Genomic DNA, 17,366 nt, shown 5'->3' on the forward strand with positions numbered 1-17,366 from the left:
TTTTTTTTGGAACCGAGTGGGGGGCGGGTTTGGATGTTTCGGCGGGCAAGTTTTGGCCCCCGAGCCGCCAGTTGATGATCGCTACTATATGGTATTTGGCTGCCCAGTAACAATCTAGCAGCCCATTATGTCCTATTCAAGCAGAAGACGTGCATTACGGTCATTCATAACCATCAAAAGCCACTAATACACATACGTGCACACACAGCACACCAGTCTCCTTTCCTGTCCCCCTGCTGATGGGTGTCATCCATCATACTCTCTGTCTGTTAGTAGTTCCATATGTTGAATGCCAACCACAGTGAATAGAGACAGCTGCGACATCAAGCCTGGACCTGCAGTGCTGGGACAACACCAGATCTCTGTCCAGCAGCTGCGGACAACCTGGTCCACCACTTGGGACCCCGACCTCTGCAAACTAATGCAGTGAAATCAGTGCCGCTGGATCAGGTGGACGAAAAGGTTTTCCAACGTTGTTGGCAAGAGCGAACAGAGAAACGTCAGCGCGTGAGATACAACAGTGCCGTGCGATATCCTGACAGAGAGTACAATCAGGAAACCAGTGATGCTTGCAGAGCCCCGGTGTCCTTTTTGACATCGAGCATAGCGTCCAGTGGCTGAGTGATGCCAGATGCTAACCAATTAACCTTTATGAAAGAGAATTAGGCTGCAATAACACTGCTCAACCTCAGCGGGCGGCGGGCCATGTGACAGGGATGTACGTGGTTTCAAATACTGTACACGTATGCATGTGCAAATTTTTTTTTTCGTTTTTTTTTTTTTTTACACAAGACAGAGACACCTTAAAATTCCAAGTCTATTTCCTTACGTGCAGTAAAAACTAAGCAAAATGGAGAAGCGAGACAAGGTCGCAGCACCAGAGTGCTGAGCTCTGTCCCACGTTTCTTTGTCTCATGGCTCCATGAACAAGAAGCTGTCGCAAGTGACCGTTATTTATAGGTTCATCCAGTTCTCAAATCAAAGTGCACTTTGCTTTCACTTCTCTGCGACCATGATTTCAGTCTACAGGACTGAATCTTGGTTAAAAGTGTGGACACGGCAGCATTTTTTCTTAAACCAATGTGTAACATTTATCTGTAAAATCTTGGGTTTATGATGATGAGGATGGTGAGGTGTTGATGTCTAGAGCTGGGCTTTGACCTTTTGACCTTTGACTTTTATTGTCTAGGACCTAAGTGAGTGAAATATTTATGCATATGCATAAGAGAATTGTCATGAAAATGATTTTACTATCCACCACTGTAATTTTAAATTGTGAAAAAAAATCTCTATATATCTTCTACTTTAGTTTAAAAATGTCTCCTTTTCCTTCAGATAATTATTTCTTTTATTTCTCCTCCGTTTTCTACCAGATCACATCCTGCTTCTTTGCCTCAAATTCTTTGAGCTAAAGTTTTTCTGAGTCAACTTTGAAAACAGAAATAAACAGATCAACAATTGCCAAAATGACTATAATTAAACCTCGACAAAGCTGCTCAGAGTGATGAGTCCAACACGTAACGACAAAGCTGCTCAGAGTGATGAGTCCGTAGAGCAACAAAGTAAGACTCTTTTTGACATTTTTAAAATCTGTCTTAGATCATTCCTTATTACTCATAAGTTTTTAACATTTTAACTTTTTTTTAAGACTCTTTTTGACATTTTTAAAATCATTCCTTATTACTCTTATAAGTTTTTAACATTTTAAGCTCAGCTTTCTGAGGGTCACGCTAATTGTGTTGGTGACTTTGTGTTTTTGCTGCAAGAAGACCAGATGGTAGGTGTGTTAAATATTTATCCTCTTGAACATACTAGCACAGCCCGCTGTTATCTCATACTTACTTATTTGCTAAAGTACTCCATACACCACAAAACAGGAAGGACAGGACACTATTTAAAAATACATATTTTTAAAGCTAGCTCCGAGATTTATGGTAGAGACAAACAAACAATGATAAATATACTGCATCTCCTGCTTCCTCCGCAATACTTTTCCTACATTATGCTAGGGTAAAGATAACAGAACTGTTGATCGATATTGCCTAAAATGTGTTACTTACCCCAACTTTAATGCAAATAAATCTGTGCGCTGGTGATAGGATAAAGTGGTGCGTGTATGAAGGACATTTAAAAGTTGTTACAAGTTCGTGAACGTGACTTTGTTGAAATGATGAATGCATTTGCTGCGGAAGCTCATCTTTCTAACAGAACCTTTGTATCGGGAGAACAAACTGAACAGTTCAAAATTTCAGGAAAAACAAAATATCGAAAAAACACCTGAGAAATTTCCCAGCCTTTCTTTTTAGATCTTTGTTCGTTTCCAAACCACAACAGATCGAATTTTGTTCAGGGTAATGAGTAAAAACGGGAAGAGACTGATAAACAATAAACATCAACTTCAACGCCAATCCCACGCTGAAGTGGTTCCAGGTATTAACTCGGTTGTGATCATAAATTGCCGCTGTAAAAGCGGAGCGAAGCGAGGGAAGTAAAAGCACAGTTTTTCACCTCTGTACTCAAACCTTTAAAAACATCATGCTGTGCAGTTTTTGTTTTGTTTTTTTTACTTCTCAGCAACAGCTAATGCAGTGTCTGTTTTCCAGTGGCTGAAACAGTTTCATTTCTCTGAGTGGCCTTGACTGAGGAATGAAATCTTAGGATACGACTGCCCAAAACCCACGCAGCTTTCTTCTAATTCATCCTGAAGTCGACTAATGTGTGTTCAGGTGCATGTGTGCTACTTGGCAAGACTCACCTCGACCAATGGCTGCAACAGTTCCGTTTGTTCTCCCCTGACGTCCAGTGCCACGGCCACTGAGGCGAAGGGACGGCTGGCCATCTGCTGACGCTCCCTCATCAGTTGCTGGTGAAACAGAAAATCAAACACAGATGTCGGTTGAGCTGCGCAGTGAACATAATCAGTTTAAGTAATACCACGATCATTACTGCGATACATAAACGTTACGCAAGTGTTTTTCAGTAATATAAACAACCCCAGTGTATGTTTTTGTGCTGGACGTGGTCTCATATCAAACTGTAAACTTTACTTTGAGCAGAGTGGATGGGATTATAGTACACGTCGAGAAAAAAAAAAGATGTGTTCACGCACAGGGATATACAGCCCTGGGCTACTGCAGTGCTGAGTGAGAAATCAATAGTAAATATCACTGGAGAAACACTTAACGACTATCTATAGGCACTCCTGCACCGAAGCCTTATATCACATGTAACAATTCCAATGGATTTCAATGGGCCACATACAGCTTACAGTCATACAATATGTTGACCTTCACATACATGAGAAAACAAATCAGCCTTACACGGATTATATTCAATACAAATCACAGGTGAAAGCAGAACAATATCTGCTCAGGTAAGACCATTTTCCCAAGGAAACATACACTCGCAGGTCCTGAAACGAAATGTGCGACACTTTCATCAGCAATGCAGTGGGTGATCAATATCTAAACAGCTGGCCACTTTAAGGCCAAGGACATCACAGATTGGTATTGGATTTGTGATGATCCTAAGTGTGCGGCATTAAGATCAAACAGTGCCTCGGATTACTAAAATCATCAAGCCATGGTTATGGTAGGGAGAAATAACTTAGAAAATAACAGAGCAACCGCTCTGTACTCCCATTGATCAGCCATGAAAATATATATAATGGAAATGTTCCTTGAATTCCTTCCTTGAGTTCCTTGAATATACAGTATATATTGAATATATATATGGCATGCCGTTCAGGAAATTAATCCTTTAATATATATATATACAGAAAATCTGAATATATAAACAAAAGGTCTGAATATATATACAAAAAGTCTGAATATATATTCAAAAAGTCTGAATATACATACAAAAACTCTGAATATATATACAGGAAATTGAAACCTGTTTGACCACACTACCCCAATCGGGGCAGAGCTACGACTGCTACGTCCGGCCAGAGAAGATAACAGTCATAAGATGGTTAAGGATCTAAGCTCACTGTTGTGGGGGATTCAGAGTAATGTAATGATTGGAAATATATTATTTCTATAGTACATATATACATACACATATATATACATATATACATAATATATATACATATATACACATAAAATACATATACACATATATACATAATATATACATATATACACATAAAAGAATTTTATAAAATCAATCATTTCTTTTTTTTTTTTTTTACAGAACTTGGTTATTTAAAAAAAATATCAAATACTACATAATACTACTGTAATACTGCAATATTAATTGTTCCAAAAAGTTCTCTGTCTTTCACCAACCACAGCCTGACACGTTACCGACCAGTGTAGTGTTGTATGATAGAGAGGGAGGTGACAGGAAAGTTCACGCTGGCTCCATGTAAGCGTCACTGTTTTTGAATCATTCCCCCAGGGAGGAAAAGAAAGAACAACAGCCAGATGAAATTGAGATTGATCACTTGATTGATTTTTTTTTCCTTTTTTTCGCAGCTCAGACTTTTAAAACTTCAAATCTCAGGGCCAATATCGGATTGTTGTACACGGCTACCATTAAACATCAAAACCCAGCTACAACAAACGTACAGTTGTAAGCTGCTGGGCCACCCGAGGTCAAAGTGAGGAATGTTGCCCTTTTCTGGAAGATAAAAGCAGAATAGAAGGGCCCAGTGGGTCTGTTTAAAAAAGAAAAAAAAAAAAAAAAACAAAACAGGAAAAAAAACAAAACTCTGGGCTTATTACAGTTTTCAGCACAAAGGACTCAAATCTAACAACATACATCCCAAATGTCAGATAGCGGTAATGTTATTTATCATTTCGCCGAATTCATTTGCAGCAGAAGCAAAGGTGGGAGAGTGTGGGCTCGGTCTCAGCTCTGTGTTCGCAGCGTGCATCCGAAATGTGCTGGGAATACACTCGTCAAAAGGGCCCGGACAATACCAGAGAGAATCTGGAAATGAATACTAAGTTAATGACAAAAGGCAAGAGTGAACTCTGTAAAACCAATTAACGTTTGTGCAATGACAGACTGATTTTGTCAAGAATACAAGCTGGAGCCATTCACAGTCGCGATAAGAGTGTGCGTGCGGTGTATTGCGTTGTGACTAGATTAATTTGGCAAGTGAGTGCATGAATTATCTGTCCAATGAATACAGCATTTTGTTCCTGTCATTTCTTTCTATGAAAGGGGGGAGGGTGGTGTCAGCCCGCCTCTGAGCAACTTCTACACCTTAGGAGGTCACTTTGCCCTTTGCAAAGATCACTGGCTCTGCCTTCTGTCAGCAAGAGAAACACCAAATAAAGTGAAACCCTATGAAATGAATGGTTAAATAATGAGTAGCAAAATCTGAGATGTTAACTTTTTTGTTCGAGCGGATGTGTAAACACGGTAATGCAGGCTACGAACTTACTCTAATGCCACAAAACAAAACATATTTTTAATGTAATATATTCAATTTGTAGAAAAAAAAATCAATGCTTTTTGTTTTAGAAATTCCATTTAAACCCCTCAGGGGTCTACCGAGGGCGTCCCACTTGTAATCATTATGTGTAACTTTTAAAGAACCGCCAACTTTTAAACGCACCAGGGACAATCAAGGTGAGCAGGGGCTTAGGAGTGGGATAATCGTATTATAACAATCAATGAACACTGATTGAGCTCTTGAAAAAAGACGGAGGGAGACCACCGCTTGGGGACATTTGGTCAGAAATGTGCGAGTTTAAATTTGGTCAGAGCAGCTTTAGAAAACGGCTGGCATTTAAGGTGTCTTCGATGATGAGATTTGGAAGAAAGATGGTTATTACAAATAAAATCGGTTTTGAGCTTTTTTTTATAAAACGTTAAGTCTGGGTCAATAACATAATTTAATCGCTTTAATCGCTAACTTTTAATTTCGGTATTTGCTACAGACTCATTACCCGCTTCGTTTACATCCAGAAGGGGAATGGAGTGCGTGCTAACGTGCGATTGTGGAAGAATGTCGGTTTTTTTCATTGCAATGACGATACTTGTTGACGATATTTACAGCTAATGCGAGAGCGCTAGTAAAACAACGGGCCGCTGCACAAAGGCAAACGTGCATTGTGCAGCGAGAGGTGTGTCTGCTCGTGTTCGCATCAGTGTGTAAAAGAGAGATAAAGAGGGAAGAAGATCCGTCCTTTTCGTCCGTGTGTAAAACGGCCCTTTGTTGCGGCGGTGTGAAATGTCAGCTACCCCCTCCTACCCCGCTCCCCCCACACATGTATTTCAAAGAGGTCAGACTCTGTCCTCCGCCCCGACATTTACAGCTGTTGTCTTTTCATCCCAACGTCCACCAGTTCCTCGTCAAATGTTCTTGGCAAAGATGATTGCAACTTCTGCGTCATTTCCACTTCCAAAAGGAAACGTTTTTATCTCATAGGCACATAAGGAATGAGATTAAGGCAGGAAATGCTTCGCTTTACTTCAGCTAAACTTCTCCTAAAAATGCTGGTTTAAAAAAAAAATTAAAATGAACCCAACCATCTTCACGTACAAATCTGCATATGCCACCGGGCTGGCTCAGTGTGCCGTGATTATGGACCTCATTACGTCCCATTCATTCGGTCCGTGTCCTTATGTCAGATGGGACTTACGCGCATTAGATGGATCCCAGCCTAAATCCATCTATTGCCCATTTCAGACAAGTGTTATAAGTGCATGGGCTCTTGACACCCACTTTTAATTTAAACGGACACAGTGCGCAGTGACGACCCGATTAGCTCACAGACGAGAAATGACGCATTTGTCTTACACTTGGCGCCAGCTCGACAAAATTGAATAATTGCATGTTCCACTTTCATAAATGTCCTGATACAATTATTTAAATATAGAGTATTTTTAATGTCTAAAAAAGACATATTTGAGAGGCCACTCGATTTCTTTTCTATATGTTTTTCTAGCTAAAGCAGGCGGAGGAGGAAGTTCATGGGTGGAAAAGTTCCCAAATTTAGAGCCGTCCCTTAAAACAATGTCTCTGTATGTAAATCCTGAACGGGTCTATATGAAAACACAGAGGCATTAAGACTCTAGTGAAATAGAAGATGTGGATACGATGGCAAAGTAGCATCATATTTCATACATAAACTTGATTTTAAATCAATATTTTACTGCAAAAATAAAATACTGCATACTTATGTTGGTATTATTATTTATCTGTGCATTCCTTCTTCTTCCGGCTGTTCCCTTCAGGGGTCATCACCACCTTCCTCCATCTCACCCCATCCCCTGCTTCTTCTCTGAAACTCTTAAGTTTCGGTGCGTAACTACTGGTTTTCTCAACTGAAAAGCTGCTTCAAGCGCTGGAGTGCACACTTCAATCTACGTCACTCTTGACACTTGACTTTGTGTGAAAACTTCACTTCACAGCTTTTTAGCTCCTATAATGTAGGACACTTGGAATTCCAGCAGCAGTAGCTCTAATGGGGTTTCTTTTTCCATTAAGGAGCGTAAACAAAACAAATGTTCAAAAAGAATGGCGCAACAGGTTTTTTTTACGATTGAGAAGGGTGAGAATAAAAAAAACAAAAAAAAAAAAAAACCAAAGGTCATGTGAGATGTCAGTGTGGACGATGAATCATCATTTATGTACTATCTGCACATAAAAAGTACGATGGAGTATTATGAGCTTTAAGGCGTAAATTTGTGAGAATAAAATCAGAATGCTGCAGACAAAAAAGGGGCATACAAATTTGAGAAAAAAATTGCAAAATTATAACAAAAAGTCATGATTTTACAAGAAAAAAACTCTTAGGTTTAGTAGGAAAAACGTGTTAATTTATGCACGTGTCTGGGTCAGAAATAAGGAGATGCTTCATCTTATGGCTCATCAGCCTCACCTCATAATAAACAGCAGGACACTGAAAAGATATTCTGAACTGATGAAAGAATCCCACTGACCTGGGTGAGGTTCGCGATCGTACGAAAACGCTAACTTCTGTTATCACCGGGATAAACAGCATTTATTAGACTAGTGGTTTAGCTAGTCTAATAAATGTGAGCCCATCTGTCTACATTCATTTTTATTGCCTTTAATTCTTTGGTTCGCCACGAGTTGAACTGACTTTTTTTTTTTTTAAATCATTCTTTTTTATTTTTAGTTGATGTTCATGTGTCAAGTAAAAGAACATAAAATTCCTGATCCAGTGATTACGGATGTCGTCCCCGAAGGGGAAATGAATGCTGGGAGCTTTATTAGCAAACTGCGGGTCATTAGACTGGATGCTTCCAGCCCTGAGGTTATCATGACAGAATGGGGGATTGACTGTAAATGGAGAATAATTAACTGCTCCTAGAATAACTACCGACCATTAGAGGTGGGGGGTTTAGGTGTCGGGAGGTGAATTTGCAAACACTTTTCCACTTTCTCAAATTTTGTTTTTTTTTTTTTTGCACAACTTCTTCTTCTCATCATTCCCCGTTTCTTCTTCCTCTCTCCACAGCTCCAGCTGACACATCACTGAATACACCATCACAGTAACTCCGCTGGCTTTCACCACGCATTTTCAAATGCATCGAAATAAAGACATAGTCTCATTTGCCTGGAGACACATACTTCCTTACTAGTCTCATTTGCCTGGAGACACATACTTACTCGGAAATATGTGTCGTAGTGAATTCGAAATTGGAAACTCAACAATTTTTTTCAACTGAAAAATATATTTTTCGACAGCTTTCTAAAATACTGACATGTACAAAAAGTATGGTAAATAGTCAACCGCATAAACTTCCATCAGAATGAACTGATAGAATCACTGCATAACATCCGGTGCGACAGAATTCAGAAGCGTTCAAATCTCTTAGTGCCTCAAAGATGTTTTTCTTCTACTCTCACAGCTTATAGAAAGTGTTTTCTCCCTAAACCTTATATGGAATATATTTGCAAAATGATGACTGCAGTTCTTATACAAGGCCAAATTTGCTAATGTTGTGAGCACTGGAGCTGTCAATCAAAAGCAGAGTGGGTTTTGATTATTTATGTCTCGGCTCCGTCCAGAAACACACCTGAGACAATGACAGAAATTTGAAATCTCATTTCAAACATACTGTTACGACGTGCGTTCACCAGCCGAACGCTCAGTGGAGAACATGACATCACACATTAGACCGAATCGCGCAACGTCTCCTATGCAACTCCCTCGTACTTGCAGGATGAATGATGAGTACATTTAGAAACAAGTGAAGTGTCTGTGGCCTTTTGACAGCGGAACACAACCAAAATGGACTTACTTCTCTCCGCCGTGAAGCCCAGCAGGTCTGTTTTATCTTCCACACAACGGCGGCCACGAGAAGCAGCGACAGAAAACAGCTGAAAGAAAAAAAAAATGAGAAAAAAAAAAACAAAACAGGAATTTAAAGGTTTTGTAAATTTACCATTGCACGAACCAGGAATAAAAATTGAAAAAAAAAAAAAAATTTTAATGAATCAACCAATCACACATTTTAAAAAAAAAGATAAAAATCATAAAATAAATAACTGCAAATCTACAGAGACCTAAAGAATAAAATTATATCAAATTATTTTTTGTAGACAACATGCATTGAAAGCATCAAAAACACAATCGTTTTGCTCATCGCGTGTTTTTTCTTTAATTTTCTCACTGAATCTAAAATACAAATCATAAGATGTTAGTATGATATTAAACTATTTTCAAAAAAATCAACTACACCCATGAGGATGTAGAACACTGGTGATGGGAGACTACATATTTTGGCTGATTACTTCAATTAATAACCCAACAGTGACATCATTAGTCAAAGGAAAAACATGACAGATTGGGAGCTTCCACTTCATTATCCCGCTGATAGACAGTGCTGTAAAGATGCTGATTTGCTCAGAACTAAAAGCTGGTCCGAGCAGCACAGTGGACTCATTCATAAATGATCAGGTTATTTTAGACGGCTGTTTTTTCTCTCTGCATCAGGCAGGTATCTCCAAAGTTCAACTTCCACAGAAAAGGATATCACTTTTACTCTGACAGTGGAAGTTCATTCCAATTCATTTTCTCAAATGCCTCATGGGGATACATTTATATTTCTGAGTCTGAAAAGAAAAATAATTTTATGTCAAAAATGTAATGACAGCAGAATGTGGATCTTTGATTCAAAAGGAGGAGATGTGACCGTGCGTCTGAGGCCGGTAGGAATAATTTTGACTGGACCTGAAATGCACACGGTAATATGACCCATGAGCCCTGGTCTTTAGGGACCGGCCGGGATCTAAAACGGGAAGTGGGGTCTTAGAAGCGCATATCACCAGAGACACACGACGGGCTCTGCTTTCATGGGACAATTTTGTTTTAGATTTCAGTTTCCCTCCCCGCACCTACTCCGATTGTGATCTTTGAAGGCGGCGATAAGGCCTGTGGGAAAAAACAGCTTCTCTTTTTCAAGCTGAGAGGAGGCGGCAGGGTGAAAAGACTTTCAGAAAGGGAATTGGATAAAAAAAAGTTTTGAGTGACGGGAAAGTTTGGATACCCCATCACCTGACTGGACAGAAAAGTCTCTAACACCTCGAGACATAACAGTTACAAACTGAGGATGGCATTTCACTGATGTGTGTTTACTTTTACATTATTTATAATAAATTGTTGCAGCTCTTGCCTGCAGCAAAAAGGTCACAGGTATGACCCCCGGTTTGTCCGTCATGAGTTTGATGTGTTTTTCTGGACAAAGGCCTTGGGGGCTGGACACTCAAAAAAAAAAAAATGAAATAGGTAGAAGAAGAAACAAGCTGTCACTTGTCACAGCAGTATCTTGATTCCAGCTGTCAATCAAGATGCGCCAGTTCAGATATTTGTATATGCTTCATTTTATTTGAAAAAATAAAATTTTGCGTGCGGGGCTTTGGCCCTGAGGCAATGTCCCTGTCATTGGTGTGGAACCCAAGGGTTCACCTCCTGGGCAAGAGGGCGGTTGGCGCCTTCTAGTGGACTCACCACCCGCAGGAAAGATCAGCGGGGTTGGTACGGTGCAGCGTGATTTGGGTGGCGGTCGTGGAGACCAACCGGTAACGGATAATCAAAATGGATGGTTGGATGTAAAATCTTTCGTTGAATTTTTTTTTTCTTCTAAATTACAAAACATTTCAGGCGACTCCATTCTAATTCCTAGCAATCCCATTCGGGGTTGCAACCCCAAGGTTGAGAAACACCACACACACTCGCATGTGCAGTCGCAGTATTGAAGCCAACTGTTCTCATTAGTATAATCCAGACCCTGTGGTCCCTTTCTCTGTGTCTGCGTAGAAGAGCGCGCTGTTTACGTTTCCGAAACATCCAATCAAAAGGAATGAATGCTCATCATCTAAGATGAGTATCTCGCAGGCATCACTGGGTAAATTAATATGTATGTTGATGAAGTCGGGGGGAAAAACGAGGAGGCGGCGAAGTAAACAAATGTCTCGGAGGCTTTTGAGAGACGGGTGATGTCATATTTCAATAAAGTCGGTGAGGTTTTTTTCCCTCATTCGTATGCCGTCACTTCTTACACGAGAAGAGAAACCCTGTGGGGTGAGTTGACATTTTATCATCAGGCTGATTATGTTTCCCGCAGGTTCATCTCTTACACGCAGACACACCCTTGACACATGGCTTGTGAATGCGAGGCCACCGCCTCTTTCCTAGTTTTACGGGTCAGTGCGACTGGACAATGACGAAAGACAAAGACTTTGAGGAAATCTCTACAGCCTGCATCACAAAGACGAAAACACAATGACTGATAGGAAGGGAAAACGAAAAATGGAAATATGTGGCCGTTATCTAAAAGGAACAAAATATATTTTAATAAAGCATTAAAAATAAATCTAAATTAAACAAATACATGTTGTGAAAAAAAGTTAACTTTCTAGAGGAAAATAAAAGTGTCTGACTTCTTAAGCTAAACACACTGGTTGCACAAACGCCAGATGCGAGCAAATGTCAAATGCATTTGAGATAAAGTAACCTTTGTCCTTCGTTCCTTCCCCTCCAAGAATTCCAGGGTTTTGACTGCCTAACAGTAATATGATCAGATAGCAGCAGCAGATAACCCATGCTGAAACGGCTCTTTGGCAAAGTTATTGTGGATTGGCCAATGATGGGCAGGTGCCTCAGGCAAAGACAGTCTTCAATTCCTTCCCTGACACCGACACAGAAAATACATTTGTCCATCAGCCGCTCTGAGCAGCGCACCTTAGAATGACAGGAAATGGGCTCGGACACATACAAATTCACACAGCATCGGAGTTTACTCCACGATGAGGCGGTTTGGTATGAAATAACAATTTGCCGCTGTGCAATCTAAGATTTGGAGAATTGAAGAAGTGGAAAACGTATTATTTTTGCGTGTGTAGTCGTCAGCCTTTGTTACAGCGGATCACAAAAATATGAGTGGGGGGCCCAGTCCCCTGCACGTTCTGCAATTTGACAGGTGCCCATTGAATAATAGAAAGTGAATAAGAAAAGCCATGCCTCTTGTAAGGCTGCACTTACATGTCAAAGGAGTGGTTGTCTATCACTGCGGACTTTGTAGATTGAGTTACTATTGTTGGAAACGCTACTGTAATGTGGTGTCTGCACTCTAACCAACAAAGTCAGTAACCTGCTGGCGGCTTTAGCTACGGCAGCTAACGGCACGATTTTGCTCGTTTTGATCTCTAGTAGTCGCACTGTAAAAAACGTTGCTATCTAACCCTAACTCTGTGTACCATTCTTTTTATACCTCTCTCTGTCACTTTAAAACTAACCCGTAATTTACATACGATTCTGCAGTTTCGAGTTCCTAAGATAGCTCTAAGACGTGCTCCAACGTTAAAAAACAAAAATATTCTCAACACTGCCATTAGGATAAAAACATTGTTAACATTTAAAGGGCAACGGAAAATTGCTGCCTTAGAGACAGAAGCAGCATTTTTATGAACACTGGTTAACACTGCATAACTGGTTTAACAAGCTCAGGTAACTCAATACCAGAGACAGGAGTGGGGGGCTCAAGTTTTGGGTTGTGAATCTATCACAATACAACTGTTGGGGAAAGAGCTGAGACAAATGGCTTGTGTGTGTGTGTGTGTGTGCTTTTATTTCACGCACTTACCTGAAAAAAGTTACAAAGAACTGGACGAGGTCCATAATACTGTTGTGTTGGGAGAAGGCGATCTGAGAAAACGAGAGGGGAGGAGAGGAAAAGAGAATGAGAAAAAGTGAGGTGAGGTGTGGAGAAAAAAAGAAAGGACAAACAAGAAAAAGAAACACTGGTTATTAAATGATGAGGCAAATGTAACATTTCGCATTCAACAAGTCAAATATGTAATAAAATAAATAATTCAATTCATGTTTATTTTATATTACGGTATTTCTAAAAGGGCAGATTACCTGTTCATTTTTAACATCAGGAGCCCACAACTCCCCTGAAATGTCTAGCAAGTGATTTAAAAAAAAAAAAAAAAAGAAATACTGAACTACACTAAAGCACTGTGGTCAGTTTAGGACGCTGCAGTCGTTCTTTTTTCATAATATCATTATCTGAGAGGTTTCTTTGTGATTAATTTTCAGCTTTGTCCATTTGATCATGTAAAATAAAATGTCTAATTCTAAAAAGAAAAAAAAAATGTCTCTGCGGTTGCCAGAAATGTGTGATGTCAAAATGGGTCAAATAGGGTTGGGAACCACAGCTTTAGGCCTTCAAGTCATTACAGGTGAAGTGAGGTACAGCTGAATATGCAAGACCATCACGCAGGTAATAATTTAGCAGCATGGAACTACTCATCTGTCGTCTTGAGATGGATTCAAACACAGTATAAAAATCAGTTTTTTGGTCAGTTGAGTTAGGGCTACTGGAACCAAAGGTGAACAGAACAGAGCAACCTCTCTGCAGAGACCTGAAATAACTTGGAGATATGATTTGCGATTATCCGTTTCAGACGGGTTCATAATCGGATTCAAAGTCTCTGACGGACGATCAATACTGATTCCATTCACAAACTTTTACCCTGTGATTTTAATCAAAGGACAGATGAGGACTCAGTGATCTGTACCTGAATGTTCACTGACACGGCTAACTCGAGTCCAAAGCACACATAATGTGTCTATTAATTCGGAGCAGGGTCTTTTGTTAAGCACCCATAATCCCTCTCTTCACCTCTGATGGGGTCAAAGCCATACACGTATACTGTATGTTCTTCAATTATCAGCCTTCACTACTAGAAAAAGTATTCAATTCTTCTGAGACATGGACTGCAGACCAAAGACATCTCCAAAACATAATAAGAGAAGCGATTTCTAGACATTTCAGACGACGCTATATGAATTCCAGGCGAACCCGCGTGGGTTCACGACCCCAAGGTCGAGAAACACCAAAGATAAATATTCAAATAATTTACTGCTACAATCTTTATATCTGAAAACAAAAACTCCAAATGTAAATGCCGCACGTTTTTTCCCGTTTGGCATTTCAGAACATCTGTGGACGCCAACTGCGGTGACGTCCAGTGATTGTTCTCCGTCTCTGAATATTCCGGATGCTGAAAGCAGTCTCAGATTCTGGTTTATCTCATCCGTGTCAACACTCACCTCCCTGGGTCATAAAGGCAAGCAGGGAAACAGAGATCTTATCCCGTTATAGACGCTATTGGCTTTAACGACCCGAGCCAGTCCACAATAAACAAGTGACTGCTGGCCAGGAAATCTAATAGAAAACTATTACTGGGGCACCTCCACAGATGGACCGACCCCAAAGACATTATCAGCCCACCATGGTCCAGGCATCCACCATATGAGAGGAAGGAACAGAACAAATATAAAAATCAATAAATGGGGAAGGACTAATTACCAAAAAGGATATGGTGTGTTATTACTACCGATGATAACTGCATCTATCATATTACTCATATTTGCCATCTGCTGAGTTGGGCGTTTTTGAAAAAACAACATTGTGACAATTATATAAAAGAGAGTTTTTCTTTTTCTTTTTTGTCCTCCAACAGATCTGAGTCAGTAAATCCTTAATTGAAAGCAAAATAAAAACATGAAAACATTTATATTTATAGGAATCTCATAACTAAAAATCAAACTGCTATTTCTGGTACATTACATTTTTAAATCAGGGGTCACCAAATGTGTTGTCAGAGGGCCAGACAACTTAGGGGCCGGACACTAAAATTTACAATAAAATAAAAATATTTTTCTAAACCTGTCGTGGGCCGGATTGGAGGGTTGCCGACAACTGATAATTGCTGGTGTACATGGTCGTTTGTCTCTACATGTCTTTGTCTCTTTGGATTGACTGTTGAAGATCACTGCTTTAGATATCGTGTTGTTATTCCTATAACTATAACTACGTATGTCTTTAACACATAAACAAAAAAGTGATTTTTGTATTAGCATGTGCATGAATTTGTAACAATAACTGGGGTCCATACATATAAATATACTTGGAATATATACTGAAAAAGTACATAGGAGAGTCAATATTCTCTGCACTTTATTATCCCTATTATTATTCATTATTGAGTAGTTAACTTTCAAACGGCAATAAAGAAAAACCTAAATCTGACATTTAGTCATCCAGTTACATTTTATATATTTCTCCAAGAAACTTTCATGAGCCTCTACCTATTTAATAAACCCTGTGACGACCGAACTAAGTTACATGAAACATTTACCTGCAAAACTCAATTTATTCATTTATTTTTTAGTGTTTAATTTTTTACCTGACAAAAACTAAATCATCTCTGCTCAGAGGAGGCAGAAAAGGTTCAACTGTGCTGTAATTGGGCCTCTACATCCCCCATTGAACCTGTAATTGAAATAAAGTGCACTTCAAATCACCCTGAGCAACAGCAGAGCTCCGGTGTCGCCGCACTCTCCAGGTACTGTTTAAAACTGGGACTTTCTTTTTCCAGTAACTGGAGATGTGTAACATCCTGTCACCGGCTCTTTTTTTTTTTTTTTTTTTACTCACCTGGATTTTGATGGGCCATGAGAAGTTACTGACGTAGACATAAAAGGTGATGTTGGGGTTGCTTCTGAAGGTGAATTTCTCACAGGAGAAACTGTCTCGGTATTCCTTGATGTTAGTTTTGGACACGATGGGCACCTCCTCCCCGGATATGGTTCCAGCTGTCGGGGCAGAGAGTTCAGGTTCAAAACACTGGCGTCTGGTGCTGGCAGAGCTCAACTACTGTAAACGGCGAATGGATATGACGCTGCACTGGCTGCAACGTATCATTAGAAATCCATTAATGGGTTCATCAAGAGCTCGGAGACAACAGGAAAGCTCTCACGGCCAATTATCGTTACGTCTGGAATGCATTAAATGCATTCGATTTGAATTCAAACAGGCCGGTTTTATTGTGTAATTATAGCTGCTGTCCGTTACAGTTAAATTGACATGGATGTGGGGGGGAAGAGTGCGGCTGGAAAAGGGGGACCGAAACGAAACGCCGCTGTCCACAGGTCAGAACTGAGTCACCACCACACAGCGCTCATTTGCATCCCTGTCGCTAGCGTTCACTAACGCACTTAGCAAACTCGACACCTAGGAATTTGTATTCGACGTCCTCCGGGCAAACAGAGACTGTTCGGGGGGGTAGTAAACTGCAAAGATCAGCTCTTTATTATAGTACTTATAAATTCGTGTCCATCTAATTATCTCAAGTATTCCTAAGTGTGCGCCATTTAAATTCTTGTTGGATAGTACAAAAGCAAAATACTAGGGACAAGGTCTGCAAAACTTTCAAGGATCTTTATCAGGAGGAGCCTCAAAGCTCCAAAACATCACAGGTTATAAAATCGTTTGAAAAGAGCTTTAAGCTGTGAAAATCTTATCTTGCTTTTTTTTTTTTGCTTTTTTTTTCTTTGCTGATCGTGAGATTTCGGCGATCCTGTGCTGCCTCCTTAACGTTTAAGAGTTGTGTGTACTCTTTCTATTTTTGTTATAACATCAGAACAGCAGTCAGAGATTGCAAATAACACAGGATAAAGTTTTATATATAATAAATTTAAAAAAAAAAATCAATAAAGATTTCAAAATGGAGAGGAAACCATGGGATCATTTAAGAAATAATAATTAACATTTTCTGAATGTGTAAATGATTTAGATCATTCATTTCCGTCCTCATCACGTCAGTAGCTCCTCAACATTGACATTCCTCGCCACGACTCTGAAACAAAAGTAGTGAAAATGACAGCTCGAGCGCGGCTACGTGTGCACGTTTATCTTAATTGAAATCACCCGCACCCCCACCCGAAGGCGCTCGGCGCTCTTGTCAATTGTGGAGAGGCTCCGGCTCCTTCAGAGACACAATATCTTTGCTGGTAAAAGGGAGCAAACTTCAAATATTAATGACGTCGCTCGGCAAAGGTTAAGGTGGCGGAGAGGCGCAG

At 39.9% G+C, this 17,366-nt stretch overlaps 1 protein-coding gene across 2 annotated transcripts in view; it reads right to left on the reverse strand.

Annotated features, from left to right (window-relative positions):
- The window catches only part of atrnl1b (attractin-like 1b), a 55,952-nt gene that overhangs the window by 6,606 nt on the left and 31,980 nt on the right, over positions 1 to 17,366 (reverse strand). The window contains exons 24-27 of one of the 2 annotated variants that reach the window (XR_003050304.1): positions 15,943 to 16,100; positions 13,083 to 13,139; positions 9,235 to 9,319; positions 2,756 to 2,863 (exon numbers count right to left, since the gene is read on the reverse strand). Coding sequence is in view for 1 of the 2 variants with exons in the window: in XM_008313771.3 (XP_008311993.1) it covers positions 2,756 to 2,863; positions 9,235 to 9,313; positions 13,078 to 13,139; positions 15,943 to 16,100 (407 nt within the window). In the remaining variant the exon portion in view is untranslated. Of the gene's footprint in view, positions 1 to 2,755; positions 2,864 to 9,234; positions 9,320 to 13,077; positions 13,140 to 15,942; positions 16,101 to 17,366 lie in introns of both variants that reach the window. The other variant, XM_008313771.3, reaches the window with a different exon arrangement.

Source organism: Cynoglossus semilaevis, chromosome 8, assembly GCF_000523025.1.
Source record: "Cynoglossus semilaevis isolate Cse_v1.0 chromosome 8, Cse_v1.0, whole genome shotgun sequence".
NCBI lineage: Eukaryota > Metazoa > Chordata > Actinopteri > Pleuronectiformes > Cynoglossidae > Cynoglossus > Cynoglossus semilaevis.